The 26,864-nt window shown below is 40.7% G+C and overlaps 1 protein-coding gene across 1 annotated transcript in view; it reads left to right on the top strand.

Moving 5' to 3' along the window:
• The window catches only part of LOC102795379 (leucine-rich repeat-containing protein 4C-like), a 44,591-nt gene extending 27,393 nt beyond the window's left edge, over positions 1-17,198 (top strand). The window contains exon 2 of the mRNA XM_006793780.2: positions 13,284-17,198. Within this exon, the coding sequence (XP_006793843.1) occupies positions 13,311-15,197 (1,887 nt within the window). The 5' untranslated portion in view covers positions 13,284-13,310 and the 3' untranslated portion in view covers positions 15,198-17,198. The remainder of the gene's footprint in view (positions 1-13,283) is intronic.
• Positions 17,199-26,864: the final 9,666 nt, after the last annotated feature.

Here is a 26,864-nt window from a genome sequence, read left to right as displayed (position 1 = left end):
TAATGTACAATTCCATTTCCTGAAAAATATGTTTATGTGAAATCTGTGAATACCTTTCAGCATTGATGGTGCCTTTCCAAATGTGCCAGGTGCCAAGCTAATAGAGACAAATGCACCCATATACCATCAGAGATGTGGACTTTTGAACTGAGCACTGATAACAAGCTGGATGGTAAATGGACTGGTTCTTATATAGCGCTTTTCTACTCTTTCTGAGCACTCAAAGCGCTGTACACAACTTGTACATTCACCCATTCACACCCATTCACACAAGCACATTTTTCTAAGTGCTTTTCTAAGTAACACTCACACACACATTCATACTCCGATGGATGCATCGGAGAGCAATTTGGGGTTAGTATCTTGCCCAAGGATATTTGGCATGCAGACTGGGGAAGCCAGGGATCGAACCACCAACCTTCCGATCAGTAGATGACCTGCTCTACCACCTGAGCTACAGCCACCCATGGTCCCTCTCCTCTTTAGCTCAGAAAGCAGTGTCCACGTTTTGTTCACAGACATTGATTTCTGTAAGTGTTCCTGAGCCCATGTAGTGATTTTCATGACGGAATCATGACTGTTTTTAATGCAGTTCTGCCTGAGGGCTCAAAGATCACGGACATCCAATATCAATTTTCAGCCTTGTCTCTTACACAGAAATATTTGTTCAGATTCTCTGAATATTATATAATTATTATGTACTGTAGCTAATTCTTCACAACTTTATGGAATATTATTAAGAATGTGTTCACAATTTGTAGATGCCGTTTTCTGTCCACCTTTACTTCTGAGAAATTACCTATCAAAGATGCTCTTTTTATACCCAGTCATGTTACCGACCTGTTGCCAACTAACCTGATTAGCTGCAAAATGTAAAAATCCTCCAGCCGTCTTTCTAGTACCTTACATGTCCTTACATGTCCAGCCTTTTCTTGCCCCGTATGAACTTTTTTGAGATGTTGCACTGTCATCAAATTCAAAATGAACTAAAATATTTTATAAAATAAGTTGTATTGTGAATAAAGCATTTTTAATACTGAAATACTGAATAGTTTTCCGAGATATGTCTGTTATTTTGGGGGTGTCGGATCATGGGATTATTCCTAAACCTAAATGAAGCCATAATTTCATGAAGCTGTACATGGTTAAAAATCTCAAATCTAACCTGCATTGCATTTTGAGGGAGAATCAGTAAATGTTTTAAGCATTTTTAAACAGATCTTATGATTTGATACATTCAGTTCAGTTCAGCTGGACAACTAAGATTTGAAACGTATAAATTGCAGAAAAGGAATATAATTACAGTTTGGAGAGTAGTGAGTAATTATCCACATCCAGAGCTGGTGGTGGGTGCTGGGGTGGTGGAGGGATTGAAATCCAAGGCAGTCTACCCCATTTGAGTGTCACTGATGTGTCAAAGGGACAGACAGGGAATATTCATCATCTATACACCGCTGTTTTGGAAGGGTATATTTGGTATATAACACATGGCGAGTGAGACGTGTTAGGTGTGTGTGCTAGGCATGCTTTGCTCCATTTGTGGCTTTTGACCCATTCATTTCAAAAGAAGGTTGGTTTTGTCGGCTCAGAATAACTGCCCAGAGGCTTTCCCAAGATCGATGGCAAGACTTGCTTATAGAATGGCTTGGATAATAATCTCTAGTAGGGAGTAAAAAAAGAGGCATATATTCAGTGGCATCTTTTCAGTGCTGCTATTGCTGTTTTGACATAGTGGTTTTAGGCGTTTGTGGGTCTGTGAGCAGTTACTTTTTTGTAATATTGATGTTTTATTTCATCAATTAAAACAAAAAAAACTCTATCAAATCTGGGCATCTTTTTTAAGAGTGGTGTTTCTATGAAAATATCTTTAAATCTAACAGAATAGCTGTGATTCTACACAAAGCCATAGATTTTAAAGACTATTCTACAATTATACACTATTAAAGTAAACGAAATAGTAATTGTGTGCCCACATATATTCTAACTAGCATTTTCTGCTAAAAAAAAAAAAAAAAGAACAAAAACGTGAGACTCTAATAAGACCAATCTCAATACCAACTGTGCCTCAGGATAGGGACCTGTGACCACATAATGGTCTCGGCTTTTCGCTTATTAGAGATGTGTGAATGACTCCTCACATACCCACAGACAAAGGCCAGAATCCATGGAAGGGATTTCGAATGAAAGACAGTAGCACACTGTTGGGCAGCAATCTTAAACAAAAGAACAAAAGACTGGCCCACGTATAGTGTCATCTGTTGTCACTATCCTTTTGCCCCAGCGTGAACACAAAAGCTCCCGAGAGAACTGCCTGCAACTTCTGCTATTCAGTCAATTTGCAAACTAGAATGGCCGGAATTCATTGGCAAAAAGCTGTGACTGAACAGAAGACACTTCAGTGAACTAATCCCTTCAAGCACTCTGCATTTTGGAGGGAGTGGCAACCTGCCAAGAGTGGCCAATGAAGCTACATCGCTATTGTGTCATTTTTAATGCAACACTGTTGTCTTTCTCAATACTAACAATGACTGGCAGCATTTTAGAGGCATTAGAATACCACTATATTAGTGATTTCCCACTGTGAGGTAGAAATCTCAAGGATTCTGGTAAATTGCAAACTTTATCCATGTCTGTGAATATTCACAATTTACAGCGTTACATAATTAAAACACAGTTTCCTGGCCCTCTGCCTTGAGCCTACAAACCTAAAAGAAATTGCGTTCACTTAAAACATTTGGAAATGCATACAGTGTAACAAGAGCACCACTGTAATGTGAAACCTTTTTAATGGTTCATCTTTTAAACGAAGAAACAAAATCATTCTGTATTCTTTTGCTGGTAGCACAGCTTCTCTCCTTACTACATCACTGCTCACACAAAGAAATCTTCTGTCATACTGTACTAATAAAGGAATGTATGAGGTTTGTGCAGATCCTTATTCAGTCACCAATGCTGGCTGTGTGTAGTCAGCCAACCTAGCACAGACTGCTACCTTCCTTTATGCACAGCATGTGGAGAGAATCTGCTTCTTTACAGTTTTCTGGTTACCAAATCTATTTTTTTTCCAGTGAGAATGTTAATCCATATGTGTGCAACCAAGTATCAAGACTGACACCACTGCTTGAGTCATACTAACATACTGCACTGTGCCATGTTTTCATTTAGTTTAATCATCCCCGACTCTGCCCCGATGCCCTTCCACCTACAGTTGGCCAGTGCTGCAGATCTCTCTTTAGAAGCGCAGTCATGGGAGCAGATTGGTGGGTTAGACAAGTGACACGAATACTAAGAGCGCCCTCATATTCAGTCAGTCTGCCACCTAGGGCATCCTGTCTTAATCCCTTTGCAGAGACCAGACAGAGCCTTGGCAGAGTGCATTTGAACATGGAGGTCCCTGCAGATTATTTAGCTCATGTAATTATTATAATGGAGGCAGCATAAGGTAATACGTGAATAGGAATTGAATTATCACTTGAAAGGTGTTTCTTTACCCTCTTGCTTGGCACATGTTAGCAATCTTCCTCTAATTACCTGAAACTGTCCCTTTCTGCAGAAGGGATAGGGACAGAGCCGTGACCCAACCAAGGTTTAAGTTTTTGAACCGATCGTGGCTCAAGAGTTCGTCTTGTAATTGGAAGGTTGCCGGTTTGAGCCCCGCCTCAGACAGTCTCGGTCGTTGTGTCCTTGGGCAAGACACTTCACCCGTTGCCTACTGGTGGTGGTCAGAGGGCCCGGTGGCGCCAGTGTCCAGCAGCATCGCCTCTGCCAGTGTACCCCAGGGCAGCTGTGGCTACAATGTAGCTTGCCATCACCAGTGTGTGAATGGGTAGATGACTGAATGTACTGTAAAGTGCTCTGGGGTCCATAGGGACTAAGTAAAGCGCTATACAAACATTTACCATTTTGTTACTTTGTATACATTTATTTAGTTGAGTTAGTATAGTTAGTTATGTGAGCCCACTGAATAACATGTATTGATATAATGGACACGGTGGCACGGTGGTTAGCACTGTTGCCGCACAGCAAGAAGGTCCTGAGTTCAATTCTACTATCAGGCCGGGGTCTTTCTGTGTGGAGTTTGCATGTTCTCCCCGTGTTTGCGTGGGTTCCCTCCAGGTACTCCGGCTTCCTCCCACCGTCCAAAGATGTGCAGCTTGTGGGGATAGGTTAATTGGATAATCCAAATTGCCACTAGGTGTGAATGTGCGAGTGAATGTGAGTGCAAATGGTTGTCTGTCCCTGTGTGTTGGCCCTGCGACAGACTGGCGACCTGTCCAGGGTGTACCCCGCCTCTCGCCCTATGACAGCTGGGATAGGCTCCAGCGCCCCCCGCGACCCTGAAAAGGATAAGCGGAAGCGAATGGATGGATGGATATAATGGAGTCCTATCATCATCATATGGACCACACGTCAATTAAAAATACCACTGTGGCTTATACTTGTTTTCAGTTCTAAAGCCCTGTCATACCTCCTGTAGTCGATGTGAAAGTCTGAAAGATAAAAATGAAAATGTTTTAATAGAAGTAAATCAAACCATTGTTCTTTTTGACCTGCACCAAGATTGCTTCCTTTAGTCAGCACGATGTTTCCCATTTGGCTCTGACCACAGTACAATAATTTTGTGCCTGTAATTTTGGTTCAGAAAAAACTGAAAAGCACTAAAGTCAACAGAGTCAGAAGTAAAGTATCCTAAGGCACATACAAAACTCTATATAACAGGACACTGTTTCACACCCACAACAGGCAGTATGGTTACATGAATAACTGCTGCAGTTAACAACAGTCACAGAAGCAATCTTTCTTAAGGCCTTTACACACTGGACGCGGACTGTTCTCAATGCAGTCATTCGCTCTGACTGATTTCACTGGACCAATTTGCGCCATTTATTTTTTTCGGCCCAAGCTAGATTTATCAGTTCCAAATAAACTCATATAACCAATCATACCACTGCATTTGGCAACAAGTGCACGCTTAGCTCAAAACACGCACCATTACTGAAGACACAAATACCTCAGACACGCAGCTAGATATTGCTCCGGGTCATTTGGGTCTCTGAAATAATTTCTCTGCCTCTTTAGATGCGGTCCCAACTCTGCCATCAAGTTCAAACTGCCCCACTGACATCCTGAAATATGTGCGTCTGTGATCCTGGATCAGACCGTGAAATTCTCCCTGCTGCTTTTGAGAACTGGATGAATGCAGAATTTCTATTTCTTCTGTTTCTTGTTTAGAAACATGTATTGATAACATATGCTTAGAATGATGTTTATCATTATTGCTGTGGATGATCTAATGAGTTGCAAGACTTTTTTATCTTAAATCTTTGTGTAACTTTGATGCACAGAGGTTTTACATTTCAAAACTCCTCTTATACAAAACGTAACAAATTTATTAGACCACCACCCAGTTTTAAGTTTATACCGCAGCTGTCCTAAATTAACAATATTGGTTATTATTAAAATCCTTTTTTATGATTCTGTAATGATGAATCCACCGATGTGCCCAACTGAAAATAATATGAACGCAATGAACGCTAAAACGCAATTACACAAAATTACAATTACTGTTTTACAAAAAAGCATTAAGCATCTTAATAATATATATATATATATATATATATATATATATATATATATATATATATATATATATATACATAATTATTATTATTATTATTAAGATGCTTAATTACAGTTATTTACTTGCATTCCTGAACAGAAAACTTTGTTTTAATGGTTGCATGTTATACTTGATTAATTTCTGAGTACTCAGAGGAGCCCAGTGTACCGGCTCCAAATTGAATATAAAACTGTGAACTGAGTTCAGGGAGTTTAGTCATTTTTAATTTTAAAACCATTTTTGACAGATTTTTTAAATGTTTGTGTTTTCTTGTTTTTATAACAGGTAAATTTGACACGCAATACAAAATCTCATCATATCAGTTATTTTACGGCACTTTCAGAACTGCAGTTGCAAAGTGAATTATGCTAATGCAAACAAATTGTGGTCAGACCTGAACTCATACACCAATCATCAGTCTATAGGGAAAAAAGGCTGGTTTCCTGATAACTGTTATCACATTCCTCACAAGAAACAACAGATTAATTAAAAATTTCTTTTGTTCTGTTTTCAGAAATAATATCACCACACATTGCCTGATGGCAAAGGAAAGTGTCCCTATATGTTTCTGTCCCCACAGTGATTGTCTGTCTAACTATAATTCCAGATGGCAGTTTGATTGGTTTCAATTCTGCCGTTCTTTTAATTTAATCTCTTCTATCACAGACTGGAGAAAATGAGCCTGGTCATCAAAATACGTGATGATTTTCAATAATATGATGCCATCTGGGAGCACCGCTCCCCCTGAAGGGATGGCAGAGGTTAAGCTTTGGGTCAAAGGGTCAGCTGTACCACTTTTGCTCTTGTGCGACTGAGATTATTGTCCGTTTCCATTTTGTGCACGGAGCAATCAAAGCTTGATGGTTATAGATTAGATTTTACCTACATTCACCAAAACACCGGTGACATTTATGCAAGGGTAGAATAGAATAGAATAAAAAAGCCCTTTATTGTTACTGTACATGTACAACAACATTGTGGATTATTATAATTGTGGTTATTATTGTTGACTAAAACAGGTTGTGAAAAATATGTATAAAAAGTATACAAATTAACACAAATAAAGACTAAATCTTAACACTTTCAGATAATGAACCAAAAAAAAAAACAAAGAGAAATAAAACTAATGATAATTATGCAGTCGTACTACAACTTTGTATCTGCGTTAATGAATTACTATATTTGTAGTGCCCTCGTGACCTTGAACGTCAGTAGATGGATAGGTTAATAGATTCCGCGGGTTTTGTGTGTTAAGTCAATGTGTTTGCAAGGTTGTTTTGATTTTTCTTCTCCATAGAGGCCAAAACCAATCAATCAATGCTGCTTTAGGATGAAAAAGGGGTCAGTGTGAACACATTTAACTTTAATAAGTCTAGAGTGCTCCTGCAGTCGTCATAACATCCTTTACCCTATGGCTATATAGAGCCATTCCATCTAACGCCCTGTGCTCGTATCTCCACATAAGACTAGGAAGAAAATCAAAAAAATTTTCATGTCTAAAGCAAATCTGCAACTAAATGGGCTTCTAACACAATGTGAATGATGTGAATTACATCTCCCATGCAATCAGAAACACATTACCTCAAACCTACTTTAAAATGTTATTTTGTGGCTTCATATCGTCGTGGAGTGCAGTTTTTTTTCCCCGGGAGGTTTCTTCCATCACGTGCCCATTCCACCAAAAATATTTACATTTTGCTTAACTCAGATGTGTGTCTGCCCTGTTCTGTTCTGGCCATTTTACTCATGATCTTGAAGGTAATCCAGAATAAAGGGTGTAAAGAAATAGTCAACATCAAAATGTGGTTTTTCTGTTTTCATGACTCTGACTTCACTGTATTGGGAGGAGTGGATTGGAAGTCAGAACAAAGAGCCGCTTGGTCAACAACTGACCCAGCCAGGCAAATACAGGCAATTAAAAACAAGTGGAGTAAATGACAGATGTGGTGCTAAGCAACACATGCAACATCGTCAGCGAGGCCATATCCTAGAGCCAAGGTTTAAAAATCGCTACATCAAGGAAGCTAGACATTATACCAAAAAATACATTGGATCAAATCAAACCAATAGAGTGAAAAATGTTCAAGAAAACATTTCTCTTTCAGTGCTGAGACACAACCAGCCGTCATTTCCATTCCTCTTGTAAGAACAGCATATGACTGATAAGTCAGCAGCAGCCGGCAGCATGTGTAGATTTATTTCCCTAACACCAGCACTGAGAGCACCGAGGCCAAAATGGAGGAAGGCGAATTGCCTTTGTTTCAGGTTAAGCGAAAACTGGAGAGTGAAGCACTTCCAGTCTGCATGTCAGTGATGGCCGCTGGTTATGATGGCCTTCAGTGCCAGATTTTAAAGCTGCCCCCCCCCCTCCTCCCCTCCTTATACCCTCTGGGACAAAAAATGCATGCCAGCGTGCACACGCACTGCAGCAAAGAGAAATGTTTTATTATGTTGGATTTAAAAGTCTAGTAGTCTTCCTACTGACAATATGTAGTGGCACAAACACAGTCACGCTTGCAAAAATCTAATTACTAACTCAACATAACAAGTAATTATTTTCAGGATGTTTACATATACGTATAGGCCACTAATGTTTATGTCTGATCAGCATAAGAAGACTTCAGGCACAACACTGGATGCCTCACTGGATATTAGCACACATTTCACACTGTATTCCAGTCATTTATCAAATGGGTCATTGTTTTAATTATTATTTAAGCTAAAATCACTTTTTTTAGTTCACAGTTTTATTTATGACAGAAAGTAAACAACATTGTCCAGACCCAAATGTGCTGTGGTCAGCTTGTTTTAGATGTTAGTATTGTTTTAAATTATCAAGTATTCATTAATCAGTAGTCATTCAAAATATTTTGGATGACTACTGAAGAAAATTTGACACGTTTAATTTATTAGATAATTTGCAGAAAGAACATAAATCATAACAGATTACAATTCTGCAAATAATTCATATACATGTAGAGCAGTGTTGGTCAAGTTACTTGAAAAAAGTAATCAGTAATTAATTACTGATTACTTCCCCAAAAAAGTAATCCCGTTACTTTACTGATTATTTATTTTCAAAAGTAATTAATTACTTAGTTACTTAGTTACTTAGTTACTTTTTAAAAACATGATTTACAACCTGAATAGGTGATAAAGCGATAGATCTTTCAGCCCAATTCTACTTTTTCTACATAATCCATCATACAAAATGTAATCAAATGGAAAAGTCTCTTTTTAAAACTTGTTTTATTAGTTTTAATCTTTTAACTTTATGCATGAAGCAAAATTTTAATTATATGCACCATTCTCTGACTGGAAGAAATTAGTTTAACATTTAAACCTATTTTCTGCACATTCCAGCACATAATATATATATATATATATATATATATATATATATATATATATATATATATATATATATAATTATTATTTTTTAACTCTTTCAGATGCAAGTAAAACACAGCAGAAAATAAATAAAGTCAAAGACTAGCGGTCCTTTTGCTCTATTTTCACCTCTAAAGCAGGAGTGGGGTAGGCGGAGGTTTATCCTGGTGCAGGTGTGCCGCAGCGGTCAGTGGAAGGATACCGCAGTTTCTCTGTGAGTTTCTCATTACGTCGTAGCTACTCGGTGCTTGCTTGGAAGTTTAGGGGGGTTTTTTTCGCTGTAAAAAGAAGTTTTCTTCCCACGCACAGCGGACACTAATGTTTTTGTCTCTTTTTACGGAATCAAACTCAAAATAAGGTCAGTACTTCCACGCTTTAAACGCTGCACGCTCATACTCTCTCCCGCACTCGATATAGTATCCATTGTTGATCTGCACACAGCTGTTGTCACAAACATCACACTCGCTTACCTCACTGTCATGAGACATTCTCGCAAGAAAATCACGGTTTTAGTAACGCAGTAACGCAGCGTTCCTACGGGAAAGTAACGGTAATCTAATTACCGTTTTTGCAATAGTAATCCCTTACTTTACTCGTTACTTGAAAAAAGTAATCGGATTACAGTAACGCGTTACAAGTAACGCGTTACTGCCCATCTCTGATGTAGAGTAAGCAATCACCGTAGGTATTGTCATTGTAGTTTTAACAGTCCACTCTTGATCACTGTTTGAGTAAGGTTTGCAAATCAAATTAATGTTTCTGTATGTGCAAATCGTGAAAACTTTAAACAGTAAAATTTTACAGATATATCATTACTCGTCCTTGGAATGTGTGGAAGATATTTTTGAAAATGTAAATTTCTAAATCCATATCATCCTTGTTTAGCATACTGATGTGTGTTATGTTGCTTATGGGGTGCAGGTTGTTGTATACAGAGCATATGCTAATATAACACTTTAATAATATGGCACTTTCAAACTGTTTGAGACTTTCAAACACTGTTTGTTTTGTCCATGTCTAACTTCAAGGCACATTGTCTATAGTCAGGTCTTCTAAGACCCACATGGCCTGTGAGGTTACACAGCAGCACAAACGATGTTAAAAGCAAGAGATGCAACAAACGTATGCAAATACAATGAATCACTAATGCATTGAATGAATTAGGAAGATGATTTTCAGTTCATCAGACAGCCCTGTCCGTGGCCACGGGCCTCTTTTATCCAGCACGATGAGAGACTTGCCACATTTCATATCACTCCATATTTTATCCACTCTATCAATTTCATATAGACCAGATCAACTACAAATGGCTGATTAGTAATTGTCTAATGAACAATGTGACTTCGTTTTTGGTTTGACTCACTCTTCCCTAATGAAGTAGGTTAATGATGCAATAATATAGAAGACAGTTTTTTTTATTGTTCTTTCAGCTGGCTTTAGTTATTGTACCATTACATTTAATAAAGACAGACTGAAAGTGTAAATAACACACAGAGTGAAATCAGCTGTGGGAAATCAGTGTGATGATCTTAAGACAAACATGAGATCAACACCAGCGCTTAATGAATGTGAGCTTTTATTTTTTTAATTTTTTGTGGAAAAGGGGAAATGCAAATGTGCACAACACAATTCAAAGTTCCCCCTTACAACTCAGAGGGGAACAGCTGCCAACAAATGCAAATGATCCGTAATGAAACGTTTCTTGTTGCATTTCATCCTCAAAGATTCCCGTCAGTTTGATTTGTGCTGAGAACTTTTAACATGTTTCTTCTCATATTCACTAATTTAGACTACAAAAGAGATTATTTTTTCCAAGTAGTACTAAATTTCTTGACTGGAAAGCATTCAGTGTCTAGACATCTGCTTGCTTCTCCAGCGTGTGGAAATGTCTGCGATAACACATTTTCCTAGTCAGAGTAAAATGTTGTTGTTTCAAGTGTGCAACACTGACAGACTCTAATCATCTGACATTGTAATTTAAATGCTCTCCTTGCTGTGTACACCTTGATTGAGACATATGTTACCCTAGCACTTTTCCAACAAACTCATTATAACAAATGCATTTGGCAAATCACTGTGGTGTCACACACAATGCCAGTGGCGGCTGGTGCAGAAGCAGTAAAGTAAGGGTGGGTGTGTTTTTATGTTGCTGGCAGGATTTTAGATGTAAGCAGCCACTGCTTTCAGTGAGTCTGAATACATGTTGAGCGAGCCTAGATGAAATTAATCCATGCAGTGTTGCAGCAACAAAGGCAGGAAGGATGTTGGTAGCGTTTTCCTTTCCTTATGCAATATATGTCCCATCTCTTCATGGAATGAGACATCCTGTGCTGATAAAACTGGTTTTAGATCAAGTGCTTTATGAATAAGGCATGTGAAGGTACAATCGCTCCAGGAGTGGCAATGACATGCTCTTTTCTTTAAGCATTCAAGTGGAAGTGCAAACTGTGATGTTTTATTGACAGCAAATAATCAGTATTAGTGTGTTTGCCATGTCTGACATTTTCTTCTCTTAGGTGGCAGTGCAAGGTTGTTGTAATTCCAGCCGAACAAAATGAGCTCCTGCCAGTGGGAGGCCTTATTCGATCTGATTCCCCAGCAGAGGCACGTCTCTCCACAGCCTCACTACATCACAGCTATCATGACAGACTGGCTGGTGCAAAACCAAGCCACATGTAGACTCATTGCTACTGATTAAGTCAGCCACTCATCCTCACCGGAGAACATTTCCGCCTCAGTTAACAATTTTTTACAGTTTAGAAAACACCTGTCATAATATACTTGTTTCTCCTTGCTCGTGGGTTGATGGAAAGAGATGATTAACAGATAACTTCACTTGGAAGAGCCAGGAAGAGACAAGGAGAATACTTAAATCTAAGGAACCAGTAGGCAAGGTTAATGTTTTTTGCAAAAGTCAAGAGTGCTTTGCTGTTGGTGAACCCATTAAGTGCAGTGAAGGATGACGTGTGTATCACTTAACAGCAGAGGTTGACACAATGTTGCCAAACCTATACTTTCTCCACATGTCGGGTAGGTTTGTTATACTGCATGTACGACTTTATTGTAGGGTACCATCTTTGAGGGGCAGAGTTGCAATAACATCACATCCACACTGCAGTGTAAAAGTGGGAGGTACAGGCTGTGCTGTACTGTATGTGTATGAATCTTGTGGTCTATTTTTATCTTCAGCATGCTCAGGCATATTCTTAAAGTAGATCTGTTGGGTGAATGGATTAATATAATCCAATTTAATCTAATCAAAGATAGCAGAGTAACGAGTTTCTTGTTAGTCACTTGATTTTGGATATAAGAAATTTTGCTATAGTTATTTAATGACCTCTTCACACTCTTGAGCCATACATTGGATCATAATAAAATGTAAACAGGGCTGGAACGCTGCTTTAAATAAGGAAAAAGTAGTAATTCTGTAACACTTTTTTAAAGCCTTACTTATAGATCATTTTCAAGCTTTGGAGTAAAAACAAAATTAAATTAAATGAATCCTGCTGCGTATCATATAACCTATAGCACAGTTTTAACCAAGAAGAAATTGATTTTTTTTTTACATACCTTTTTTTTAGTAGTGTTTTGGACAGAAAGTAATTTTAACTGTCATTTATATAGTGTGTTTGACAGTGCCGTGCCATATTCACTGAGCATAATGCCTCGGTGTTACTGACTTGTCTTCCACTGAAAAAAAATGACTCCAGTGGATTGCACTTCTTTTGAAATTTTTATGACTAAGGCTTTTTATTCTATTAAATAATTTCTGTCTTACGATGCCAATGAGAAGGGGGCTTACAAGAAATTTGCAGGTCGGGCTCTGATGGGATGCAGATACTAAGTTCTCATTTTCCATTTTCAGTCTCCTGTGTAGATGTGTCGGCGTCTGTGAAGCTTGAAAATCTGGGACAGTCCAGAGTTAAGCTAAAAAAAAAATACTTGTGTTTTAATACACAAATGAGTAATACTGACAATTAATTTAGGCTTTGAATTCTTGATCTTGTTGTTTCATTATTCTCTTCACAATGTACTGTATAAATTTATTCAACAATTCAATCCAAATGCCAAAAAAGAATGAAAAACAAATGCCTATTACAATTTCTCAGAGCTTGAAGTTCCTCCTTTGTGCCATTTGTTTCATGTGACCAAACAGTCTAAATATACAAAGATATTCAGTTTGCCTTCATACATGATAACAACATGTGCAATGTATTGCCGGCTACTTTTTCTGGTACTTAATGTTATTCTTTTTTGCTTCTTCTCGTTACAGAGAACACAAACAGCGGATGAACTATGAATGCTGAACACAATGATCTCTTCCCTCCAGCGCCAGACAATGAGAGGTCGTAGGCTGAAGGGGGCACTATCCAACCCCCTCTTTGTGCTGCTTTTGGCTCTTCAGATCCTGGTGGTGGCTGGGCTGGTTCGTGCTCAGACCTGTCCTTCCGTCTGCTCATGCAGTAACCAGTTCAGCAAAGTCATATGCACGCGCCGCAGTCTAAGGGATGTTCCAGATGGCATTTCTACCAACACTCGCTACCTGAACCTCCAGGATAACCTCATTCAGGTAATCAAGGTGGACAGTTTTAAACATCTGCGCCATCTGGAGATCCTACAGCTGAGCAAGAACCACATCCGCAGCATTGAAATTGGCGCCTTCAATGGGCTGGCCAGTCTCAACACCTTGGAGCTCTTTGATAATCGGCTCACGACAATCCCCAATGGAGCATTCGAGTACTTGTCCAAGCTGAAAGAATTGTGGCTAAGAAACAACCCCATCGAAAGTATACCATCTTATGCCTTCAACCGGGTCCCCTCGCTTCGAAGGCTGGATCTAGGTGAGCTCAAACGTCTCTCCTATATTTCTGACGGGGCTTTTAAGGACCTGAGCAATCTCCGCTACCTGAACCTGGGAATGTGCAATCTCAAAGAGATCCCCAATATCTTACCTTTGGTAAGGCTTGAAGAGCTAGAAATGTCAGGTAACCAGCTTTCTGTTATAAAGCCCAGTTCATTTACAGGGCTAGTGAACCTCCAGAAGCTGTGGATGATGCATGCCCAGATTCAAACTATTGAGAGGAATTCCTTTGACGACCTTCAGTCACTGGTAGAGCTCAACCTGGCTCATAACAATCTTACATTTTTACCCCATGACCTCTTCACACCGTTACATCGCTTAGAGCGGGTCCACCTCCATCACAATCCTTGGAATTGCAACTGTGATATTCTGTGGCTCAGCTGGTGGCTGAAGGAAACTGTACCAGCCAATACCAGCTGCTGTGCACGTTGCCATACTCCCTCAGCGCTGAAAGGTCGCTACATTGGAGAACTGGACCACAGCTACTTTCAGTGTGATGTCCCTGTTATTGTGGAGCCACCCAGTGACTTGAATGTGACCGAAGGCATGGGTGCAGAGCTTAAATGTCGTACAAGCTCGGTGACCTCCATCAGCTGGCTCACACCAAACGGCTCACTGGTGACTCACGGGGCCTACAAAGTGCGTTTGTCTGTCCTCAATGATGGGACGCTGAACTTTACTAGCGTCACAATGCAGGACACTGGGACTTACACCTGTATGGTTAGCAACACAGCAGGCAACATTTCTGCCTCCGCTGTGCTTAATGTCACTTCTTTGGACAGCAGTGGGGTGACCTATTTTACCACAGTCACAGTTGAGACCACTGACATGATGGGGGAGGATAGCCAAACACCACTTCCCCCATTTGGCTGGGTGTCTTCCTCAACAACAAAAGGTACTCCTGTTTCCACAAGGACCACAGAGCGGACTTACACCATTCCAGTTCTTGATCCGGAGGGAGAGGGATCCCTGGATGAGGTGATGAAAACCACTAAGATTATCATTGGCTGCTTCGTGGCCATCACACTCATGGCTGCTGTTCTGCTGGTTATTTTCTACAAGATGAGGAAGCAACACAACCAGCAGGATCCCGATGGCCCTGCCTCCTCCATGGAGGTCATTACCGTTGAAGAAGAGCTGGCAGGTGTTGCCGCCATGGAGAGACACCTATCACTGCCCCCTCTGGAGCACTACAACCACTACAACACCTACAAGAGCTCTTATCACCATCCTCCTATGCTCAGTACCATACACAGCTCAGCCACACAGGAACCTTTACTGATTCAAGCTTGCTCAAAAGACAATGTACAAGAGACCCAAATCTGATTTTAAATTTGACTAAATGTCCAGCATCAGCCGTTACACACTTGGAGTACAATGGACCAAAACGCAAAGATAAAAGAAATTGAATGCCATTGACTTCACAGAGTTGATGTCAATTATGGCGATTAGTCAGCATTTGGCAAAGGGACGACATATGAAACTTTAAAAAGTGTCTTTACAAAAACAAAGATTATTTATTAAAAATATGTCTAGTGGCTAAATGAAGAAAAACAATTTGTGATAGCTTTTTAGCTCACTTTATTTCTCTCTCTCTCTATCTCTATCTCTCTGTGTAATACCGCACAAGGGAAAGAATGGTTTGCTAAAACGGAAACTGAAAGGTATCAAATGCAGCATTTACTATTTCCATTGGCCTTAAACTCTAATGAATGCAATGCTCTTCATTCACTACTTACATTTTATCTGATAACACGGTTTATTGAAGGACAATGCCCAAGTATTTACAAGCATTTATTTAGTAGTGCAGCACACCAGTTCCAATTTGAAGGAAGTTTATGAAACGTGAAAACATATAATGACTTTTTCTTTTCCTCGCCATGCTATTCTAGCTGTCACTCAACACGAAATTAGATCTTTTAATGGCACAGCTCTGGATGATATCACAGCGAAGCCAGCGTGCCTGAGGAGCAAAGCTGCCAAATGAGTAAATGTGCATTTCCCCTGTGGCTTCTAAACAACAGCCATATATCCTTCACTTTAATTAAGATTAAGGTCTTGCTCCTACTCCTCCTCCTACTTTTTCTTTACACTCTTGACGCTTTACCTTGACTGTCTTTTTTTTTCCGCCTTCCCCTCCCCCTCTCTCTTCATACCTCCATGATTTCTCCATGTTGCCGTTTTACCCTCTGTCTTCTTTCTCCTCACTTTTTTCTCCTCTATGTCCTCTTGCTTCTTTGTCTTGCTGTCACGTAGCTCGGGCACGTTCCTCACCCCTCGCCATGTCTCATTTGTCTCGCTTTATCTGCCGGCATGTGCCGCACGATGGCAGAATATTGCTTGGGAAAATGACGGGAAGCATAAGGCTGTGGTCTGTAGCCTCCCTGTTAACCCAGTAATGATCTACGTCCACTCAGTGTCGCATTACCTTGCCATCACCCCAGGGTCACACAAGCTCAGGCGCTGATAGTCCATCTGTTAGAACAGATAAAGAGGCAAATGAGGCTGCTTTGTAATGTAGTGTGACCCTGTCAGACTAAAGCAGACGGAGCTAACATAGTCAGTGAAGCAGCTAGGAACCTGCAACAAAATAAGGGAAGATGGGTTATAGCTCATTAATCAGTATCAGCAGTTCATTTGCAGGCTAACAGAGGAAAGCTGATAAGGAAACAGCACGAGACTTTTTCACTTTCCCTTTACCCAACATCTAACAGGGGGTAGAGGCCTTTGATATTGAAGCGACCCCCACTCGGTCTCATTTTTTCTTCGAGGAAAACAAACACACACACTCTCTTTGATGATGCATCATTTATAGACCATCAAAACATTGTCTCTCCTGTAGTCTGTTTACGTTCCGCTTTTTCATTTAGTCTTTCAACGGAGAAGGCTTAAGGAAAGGGGAAGGTAGAATTGAAAAGTGAAGAACAGCAGTTGGGTAGAGGGAGTCAGACCTATAATGGTCACGAGGGGTCTTCAAACAGAGATATTGCAGATATGAAGAGAGAGGAGTGAAAAAATAGATAAGAAATAAGGAGGAAAAACTAGCCATCAGCCTGTCGCCATGGAAACAGTGACCTTGTACAGAAAGTAAGAGGAGGTAGATATGCCTTTCGCTTTGGTGTCTGTGCAACAAGCATATTTTAATGTGTCCCACTGGCCACTTCACAAATACATCTAATCATCGACAGAACTGGCAAAATGAAGTGTAGTCTTATATTTACAGATGGCTCTGGACGGGATATGACCCACACATGATGTTTCTGCGTTTGAGTTATTTAGTGTAAATTGTCACATGATGTAACCAAAAAAAAAAAAAAAAAAAAACAGTCGACAATATAGCTGTCCAGGCAGTTCCACTTGCCTTTTTAGCTTTCGTCTCTGTGAGGTCTGCTAGAAGTATGAGGGGAACGGAGTGCTGAATATTCAGAAACCTCTCCCGCTCTCGCTCCCTCTAAATGAATTATTTTGTTTTCTACATTAGCAGTTAGATGGCAAATAACAAACATGACGGAAAATATGCATTTAAAGACTTGGTTATGAGAGAGAAACAGTAACTTGTTCCCCGTCAGGGTTGGAACTTATTGATTGGTAATGCCAGTGAGTGAACCATTCTTTCCCTTTCCACTGTTTCATTTTTTTTCAGTGCTCAATTCCTTTTCAACGCTTTTGGTGGCTTAATGATTCAATGTTGACGCTGGCTACAGTGAAAAAAACAAGGTTCAGATTTTTTTTTATATATATATACTTGGGTCGAGGGTTGTGAGTTATTCAGAATGAATGGAATGTCTCTGTATTGGTATTTACTTTGGTTGGACAGTGTAAGATTGAAGACCCTTGAAAGCCAGAATGGATTTAGGACTGAATGCAGAATGTTGGACTTGAAATACCAGCAGAGTGAGCTTGATTTTTGTGCAAAATCCTTAGCCAAGGTGATTCCAATTCTTGTGTGCTATTCTGCCAACTGTCCATGTATGGGGAGGGATACTTATATGTTGGGGACATTCTCTCTCATTTTCAGAGAGAGTATTCATCACACGGTTAAATTTCTACAAAAGGAAAAAAAAAATATTTTCAAAAACACATTGCAAAAAAGAAAAAAAAATTCAGATCATAATTTTACATGTGCTTCGATTGTTTAAAAAAAATGACAAAAAAGAAAAAACAAAAAAGAAAAAAATAACAAGAGACTGTGCTTGTAAGGAGTCCAACTAATTTCCCTGAGGATGATGTTCAATTATTGATACATGAGATTGTAGTTCATACTGTACATGAATACAAATAAAAATTGCAATTCTTTTTTTTTTCAATAGATTCCATGGATATATTATTACCAGACATCTTGTCACCATTTTTGGTGTCTTTGTCGCATTTGCACATGAACACATGTAAAGAAAGACTCGAACAAAAGCAATTGCTAAGCAGCTCAAAGAAGTCTGAACTGACAAGAATGCGCTGGAGAGAAAAAACCCCCCCAAAAACTAAAAAGTACTGTAGCTTATTTTATGAGGTCAGAGGATGGAAGGGGATCTGTTTAAAAGGAAGTGCTTTTTCTGCATTATACATAGCCTTTTGGATTCTTTTATCTAATATGAATCATCCCATCTGTCTGACAGAATCATTTGATTCACGCTGTCAAATCTGAGAATTCCTTAACCAATAGCGCAATAGGCTATTCCTGCTCTCTCTGCTGACTCAATGTGGTGAATAAAGGATCTCACAGAACCTTAGAGAGTCAGAAGAATACGCTAACAATAGCCTGCGCTACTCTCACTGGCACTTTAAAATGTATTTAATGTCGAATCCGTTAAACTAAATCTCCACCAGAAACAATCGTGGTTGGTGTGAAAAATTACAACAATTCAGTGAAGAGACCGCTTGTCATTATGACACCCACAAATAGCACAAAATGGCTTACAGTCACAACTGCCTTTGGGATTGCTCCATTTCATTCACAAAGCGCTTCTGAGATGGCTGCTCACGTTGTGGTGCAGGAGTCATTCAGACAGGCTTGTACGATTCATCTCGAACGCTGGAATGTCTTTTCTGAGATTATAATTGATTCATTCACTAATGATTAATTTATTGAGGTGAAACACTCAGATACAGTGAAATGATTTCAAATCCAGTTCTGAAACTGAAAAGTAACCCCATTAATTTCCAGGTTATGTATACTGTATGAAGGCCATTACTTTTTCTTTTTTTTTTCAAAAACAGTGAAACGGATAATCATTTATTGAAGTGTGGTTTAAAAAACAGAATACACATGCTGTGGAAACAGGGCTTTATTTTTCACCACACTTGGCTGAGCTCTTTGTCCAAAAATAGGGGAGATTCAGTACGTTGAGCTTAACGAGGAGGACTGCTCCCCTCTTGCTGGTGATGTGTGTGTGGTGCATTCACGGTCTTCTAAAATTGACAATCTGTTGAAGAGCATTTACAAAAACACTTTGAGTGAAAGAAAATCCTGGAAAACCTCACTATGCTTTCAAGGATAGCCTTTGGTTTTATTTGTTTTGTTTTTTTAAGAACCTTCTGTAGTCAATAGTCAAGCCTTAGATGTTGAAGATAGCTGTGGTAAATACAGAAAAAGTAAATGCACAGCCACACAACTAGTGTGCGTAATGCACAGAACAGCTTGCAGATAAAAGGAAAAATGGGCTTTTAGAAGTGAGAATATTACACATCAAACACACACACACATACACACACCCAAGGTTGCCTCAGTGTGACCATGCTTTGCCATGGGACACAGGTAAATAAGTTAATTAAATATGAGACACCAAGGACCCTCTAGGTTCATTAAGCACCAACATACTCCTTGGTGGTTAATTAATCCAGACATGTCTTGAGGAGCCACATTATAATCGATCCTTAATGGTCACTTTAATCTTTCTTTCAGTGCTTGATAAATATCATAAGAAATGTTTTTCTTCTTCAAGGTGATATTGACATATTAGGATAGCCAATTATAAAAATCCCACATCTTTGACACCTGCTGTCAGAGGATCCAGTGGCTTTGTTATCCTGCAAGGACACATTTTGATTTGGTTACTGAGACAACTTGTCCACCTTAGGCTTTATAGAGACCTAGAAACCATTTAGTGACTTGTGTATGTGTACTCCCTGTTGGGTTGGTGAGTAGTTTTTCCACCTTTGCAATGGGAAATTGGTTGCAAATAAGGTACTGCACCAAAATTCTCTTTGCAGTTGCTTTGATTGCTAACAGATTGCCATGTTCACTCATAGCCTGCATGGACGATACTAGCTGGTCTGCCAACACTTGCTGACTAACCACTTAGCAGTAGTGAAACTTGAAAAAGTGCCATGCCAATCAGAAGAAGCCAATCGTTTCCTGGCCAAGTAAAAGTATGGCTGACCACAGGAATCTGTTAGCAACCAAAACAATTCCGAGGAGATTTTAGGTGCAAAGGCAGCTGATTTCACCAAGCAACAGGAAACAACCTCAAGCAACTACTTGCTGGTCAAGGAATGCAAATGTTTCCCTTGCAACCAGTGGTTACCAGGCAGTCCCCAACCAGTCTTTAGTCCTGTGTAGCTGGGGCCTTAGGGGAAATGTTAACTGCAAATCAATGCAGAGTTGTTCTGGGTGATTACCTGATGCTTATGATTAAATCTTTCAGATGGAATGTTCTCTTCAAATATGACAATGTCCCCATCCATAGACCATCGGGGTCACTAAACGGTTCAATGAGTGTGAAATAGATGTGAGTCGCACTGTAGCTTTTGCACTCACCAGTGCTTAGCACAGTTAAATACTTCTGGATTTTGGATATTAGACTGACATTTGAGACAGAATTCATCACCACTATTACTGCCAATATCAACACACCTAATTAGAGAGTATTTTTTGTTGTTGTTGTTGTAGTTGTTGTTGTTTTAGAAAAATGTGTTCAATCTGCCAGCTCTAATTCCAAGAAATATTAGAGTTGTTCTAGTGGATCATAATGCTCCGACGCTATCTTCGTTTTCCCTTGAATTTTTTTTTATCCCTTTTTACAGAATGTAAAAAAGAATGTAAAGAGAGCTCAACAGTTATAATCAGTGCTTTCCTAAAAACATCTTCACCTTCATCCTAATCTCTCAATTATAATAGAAGACGACTTAACTACTCCTTTCTTTCCAGCTTGTTATGTTGATGGTATAAAGGTTATGGGTATCTAGGTCATGGTTCTTTTAAACACTGACATTTCTTTTTAAAATAAATGATTAATAGTACTATTTAGTTATGGAAAAACACAATAGTTTGACAAATGGCATAAACATAACTTTTACACTGTTGAATAGGGAGAGATAAGCAAGTATCATTGCACTATTAGAGTTTTGATTATAATAGCATTTTTCTTTTCCTTTTGATTATGAACCCAAGTTCCAGTTTCATTTTGGCTTTTCATTCTCCTCTGAGCCAGAACATCTTTAAACAAGTGATCATTTATTTTTTATTGCCTGAGGGGAAGTGTTCACACATTTTCTGCTGCAGAGTTTGTGTGAAAGCTGTCTCACGTCATGTGCACATTGACCCGTAACAAACTGAGACCAGTTACCATAAGATTACATAGAGCGGGAGAGGAAGAAGAGCAAAACTGGTATGTCTGACATTTGTAATTGCTTTAGCTCCACGAATGAAATTATTATTTCTCAGGAGATATTTTTTATGATAAACAGCCAGTTTTGTGAAGTGGGCTCACTGCATTCTTCTAGAGCATGCTGCATAAGTGTTTCATTTTTGTGAGGTTGTGCAAAAACAGATTTTGTGGTAATGAAGAAACAATGTTTTTGTCTATTTAAATTCAGTTCACAGAAAGAATACAGTGCATCTGGAAAGTGTTTCTCTTCATGTTCTACATTTTAGCATGTTACAGCCTCATTCCACAAAGGACCAAATTCATTTTTCACCTCAAAATTCCAAACACAATACATCATAATGACAAAGGAAAAAAGGTTTACTTTAAATTCTTGCAAATGAAATGTTTTTAAAGTATCCAAGGCCTTTGCTCAATATGTTGTTAAAGCACCTTTGTCAGCAGTTACAGCCTGAAGTCTTTTTGAGTGGGATGCTACAAACCTGGTGCACCTATTTTTTGGGCAGTTTCTCCCATTCTCTTTCGTAGAACTCCTCAAGCTCCATCACCTTGGATGGGGAGGGTAGGTGAACAGACATTTTCAGATCTCTCCAGAGATGTTTAATCAGGTTCAAGTTTGGGATCTGGACATCTCAAAGGCATTCAGTTGCCGAAACCACTCCTCTGTTATGACAGTGTCCACAGTGCTCTGGAGCAGGTTATCATCAAGGATGTCTGTGCATGCATCATGGATTTTACCTCCACCCTGTCTCTCGCAGTTCCTGCTTCTGAAAAACATCTCCACAGCATGATGTTGCCACCACCATGCTTCACTGTAGTGATGGTATTGGCCAGTTGATGAGGGAGTGCCTGGTATTCTTTATGGTATATTCTTCATCAGACCAGAGAAATTTATTTCTCATGGTTCTAAAAGTTCTTCAGGTGCTTTTTGGCAAACTCCAGATGGGCTTTCATTGCCTTTTATTGAGGATTGGCTTCTGTCTGATCACTCTACCATACAGACCTGATTTGTGGAGTTCAAAAGAAATTAATGCAGTAAGGAAGTAAGTTTATTTATTAAGTGCTTTACATAGACAGGCAGTCACAAAGCGCTGTACACAAAAGGCTAAAATAAACAGAAAGTTAGCTACCAAAATAGACAGTATAGACAATACATAAGGTTAAATGTAATACAGTAAGATTAACAGGTAATTTAAGATAAAACAATCAATTTTAAAATAAATTATCAACAGAAGGCCTGTTTAAACAGAAAAGTTGTCCTTCTGGAAGTTTCTCCTCTCTCCAACCAGAAATGCTGGAGCTTTGTGAGAGGGACCATGGCGCTTCCCTGATTAAAGCTCTTCTACTCTGACTGCTCAGATTGTCCAGGCAGCCAGCTCTAGGAAGAGTCCTGGTCCTGAGTCATTCACAGATGATGAGACCACTGAGTTCATTGGGTCTTTCAATGCTGCACAACGTTTCTGCTCCCTGCCCCATATCTGTGCCTTGATACAATCCTATCTCAGTGGTCTACAGACAATTCCTTGGATTTCGTGGCTTGTGCTCTGATACTGTCAGTTATAGGACCTTATACAGACAGGTGTGTGCTTTTCCAATTCATGGTCAGTCAATGAATTTACCACAGGTGGGTTCCAATCAAGGTGCAGAAACATCTGATGATGAAGATGATCAGCGGAAACAGGATGGACCTGAGCTCAGTTTTGAGCGTAATGGCAAAAGCTGTGAATACTTATGCATATTATTTTTTAAAAATTTGCAATAATCTCAAGAAATCATTTTTCCCTTTGTCATTATGGGATATTATGTGTAGAAATTCAAGGTGAAAATGAAATTTATATATTTTGGAATAAGGCCGCAACATGAAAAAAGGTGGAACAAGTGAAGCACCGTGAATATTTGTAGATGCACTGTACATAACAAATAAATCACTTCCATTAAAATTCAGATTGAGAATAACTTGTCAGAGCTGGTGTTTGGGAACAAGGTTTATCTAACATTAGCAGCATATTGTTATGTCTTTGATAAAGTAGTCAGGCTGAAGGCTCGTGTTATCTCACTCGTTTTCTTTCAGCACAGTGTGAGGGTCCCTTTTGTCTTTTGCTGATTTTTTGTTGACCTCCTGTGCTCACTGTGTTGTTTCTGTGTGTGCACAGCATCCGTGTTTAAGTGCTGCAGGTAGGACATGTGTAGATAACAGATTACACAAGAAAATGTGTTAGTTGCTGTAATGTTAGTTGTTTGTGATGACAAAAATTTCGTTGCCTTTTCCACCCAGCGTAGGCTTGTTTGCAGATGCAGAGGTAGAGTCTGGGCAGGTTGAAGGAAAGAGGGGTGAAGTTATGGATTTGCATATCCATAGATGTGTGAACATTAAATAAGGCAATAATGAAGAGTTATGTCACGGTCTGTGGAGACAGGCTGTGCGGTGTTGTGTGTGGTGGACCGGAACAAAACCAAAATGTCCAGCACAGGAACTCAGAAAATAGTCCAACACAAAATGTCCATGAAAAGCACAGGGGCCCTGGAAACCATTCAAATCAAAACAGGCGGGCCAAGAACAACCATGGGCTGCAGGAAATAGAGTCCAGAAACATAGTTCAGGGGGCTGACCCCGGTCCCGACAGAACAGGAGCCAAGGGGAAAGCATTTCAGGGGGCCGACCGTGCGGGCGGCAACGGGGAAACAGTTCTGGGGGCCGACCTCGACAGCAATGACGTCCAGCTGGTGGCCCGAAAAGTGGCCGGCGATTCCGAGGTGCAGAACGTGGCTTGGGTGGCGGCAGGACCAGGTGAGGCCGACGCAGAAGCAATAGGCTGGACCAGGCGAAGCTGAAGCCGAGGCTGGACCAGGCGAAGCAGAAGCAGAAGCCAAAGCCGCAGGTGGTGGAACAGAAGAAGGCTGGACGGGCTCCTTGGGCTCTCCAGCTGACAAGGCATGAGGCTGGACGGGCTCCTCGGGCCCTCCAGCCGGCATGGCGAGAGGCTGGAGGGGCTCCTCGGGCCCTCCAGCTGACATGACGTGAAGTGGTGTGGATGCTGCAGGGTGCCGGGTAGGCACACCCGGGCATCCAGCAGCAGGCGCAGAATGAACAGTTATGGAGGCCCCTGGCTGGACCGGGAGCAGAGCTGCTAACTGCGGTAAAGGCTGAGGAAAAACAGGCTATTGAGGCATAATCCCACACAGAGCGAGAGCTGGTGAAAAACAGTCCATAGTACTTACTATCTTAGCACAGGAGTCCATGAAGTGAGCAGTGTTAATGAACACCAGTTCTGAGCCAGCAATCTTTAGGTTCTCAGAGTCTGCATCAGTTTTAATTGGCTTAAAGGCAAATGGCCCAGTCTCTGTAGTCACAGGAGGAGTCAACATAAGCTTGTTGGACCTAATCAATGGCTGTAGTTGTGTAGGGCTCAGAGGGGCTGGTTCAGCCATACGAAAAACAAGAATTACCACCTGACCCACAAAAACAAGACTTAGACCATTAGGGTGAGGCTCCTGGACAAACATTAAATACTCAGGTATGGATCTAACTAATGGCATGTTAATAGCATGACTGTGATATGTTGGCTAGACACGTTTGCTTGAACCCACACCGCAGTGATCTGTGGCTTCAGAGTGATAACTATATGGAGTGGATAGACCGATATAGTTAAAACAGTACTTGAACCATTAACTGAAGCAGGTGACACTTCAGGCTGTGAGTGAGTGGTAACACCATTGTTCGAGGTCAAAATCTTACCTAGTGATGAGTTTGCAGAGACAGGAGAAAATGGTGTCACATTAACCCTGATCTCAGCCTCCATCTCCTGATTGGAGGTAATGGTGCTGGAGCAAAACAGTTCAAAATCACCCTGTTTATTACCTTCAGGAAGACAGAATTCATGTTGTGACGTAACACAGTCCAGGTTACCATGATCTGCATTTATGTTTTCATCTTGACGGATTAACGTGAGTTCATGATCGGCATTCACCGTTTTCAGTTCATTAAACACAAGAGTAGCAGGGAAAACAGGATCACTAGTCATGTCACACTTTAATTCATGATTTGCCAACTCTGCAATATCCTTGCTTACTGTGGCTTCAGAGGGCCCCGGAGGTGAGAAAACACATTTCTTGAGGTCCGGCTCTGACACAGACACACCTGTTGGCCCATCGAAGAAGGGTGTGGCTTGGGAGCCGGTCAGCTCTGGTACATTTGAACCTTTATTTTGAACATGGTCTTCAGACATGACCTTCACCAGTGACTGAGTTATACTATCATTACCTTCATTAAGTGACTGGTGGAGGAGCAGAGCCGACTCAGGAAGGAAGACATTTGCCACAGATAGCTCAGACTCGGATGGAACTTCAGACATGGTAAAAGACACAAAAGGAAACACCTCCATCCCACTACTCACACTATTGACATGAGAATCAGTGGAAGTCTCTTTCAGTCTATGTGTAGATTCTGAGGTCCCTACAAGATTGTGGGGGCGATCGTGGCTCAAGAGTTGGGAGTTCGCCTTGTAATCGGAAGGTTGCCGGTTCGAGCCCCGGCTCGGACAGTCTCGGCCGTTGTGTCCTTGGGCAAGACACTTCACCCGTTGCCTACTGGTGGTGGTCAGAGGGCCCGGTGGCGCCAGTGTCCGGCAGCCTCGCCTCTGTCAGTGTGCCCCAGGGTGGCTGTGGCTACAATGTAGCTTGCCATCACCAGTGTGTGAATGTGTGTGTGTGAATGGGTGGATGACTTGATATGTAAAGCGCTTTGGGGTCCTTAGGGACTAGTAAAGCGCTATATAAATACAGGCCATTTACCATTTACCAAGATTGAGTGAATTATTCATGATTAACTGAGATGAAATGTCTCTAGACTGTGGCTTAGTTAATAGTTCATTACTAGCCATATCTCCAGCTAAGTCTGTATTTACTTCACACTCTTTCCACTCAGAGGTAACTTGGAGTGACAGAACACCTTCACTCACCTCCGAGTGTTGGGCGGTGTGACGGCGACGCGAACGCCGCTTTTTCTTGGCTGTGGACCTCGTTGAAGTAGACGGTGGAGCCTCTTGCAGCGTCACAGAGGCTGGGGAGGCGAGTGTTGGCGGAGCGGTAGGTGGGAGCTCCTGGCAACTCCGGGGGCCCCCAAGAGCCAGGCGTGTACTGTGGAAAATCTCCTCATAGTTAGGAGTGAGCCACGGCTTCCACCGGAGCTCCTTCTCTAGCTGAGCACATGCGGCTCGCTGTCGCTCCACAAGGTCCAATTCTATGATCTCCACAGCATCTTCCTGTCGCACTGTGGAGGGCGAGACATGCCGTAGCAACGCACGACAGCGACGTGAATGTCGCTTCCCTTTTGAAGCGGTCGTGGACGAAACTTGGATCTCTGTGGCGGCCGGCTCCTCGTCCTCCGACCACA

This window comes from Neolamprologus brichardi, chromosome 1 (assembly GCF_056152115.1).
Source record: "Neolamprologus brichardi isolate AB-2024 chromosome 1, ASM5615211v1, whole genome shotgun sequence".
NCBI lineage: Eukaryota > Metazoa > Chordata > Actinopteri > Cichliformes > Cichlidae > Neolamprologus > Neolamprologus brichardi.
This window is presented reverse-complemented; position numbering and strand designations above follow the sequence as displayed.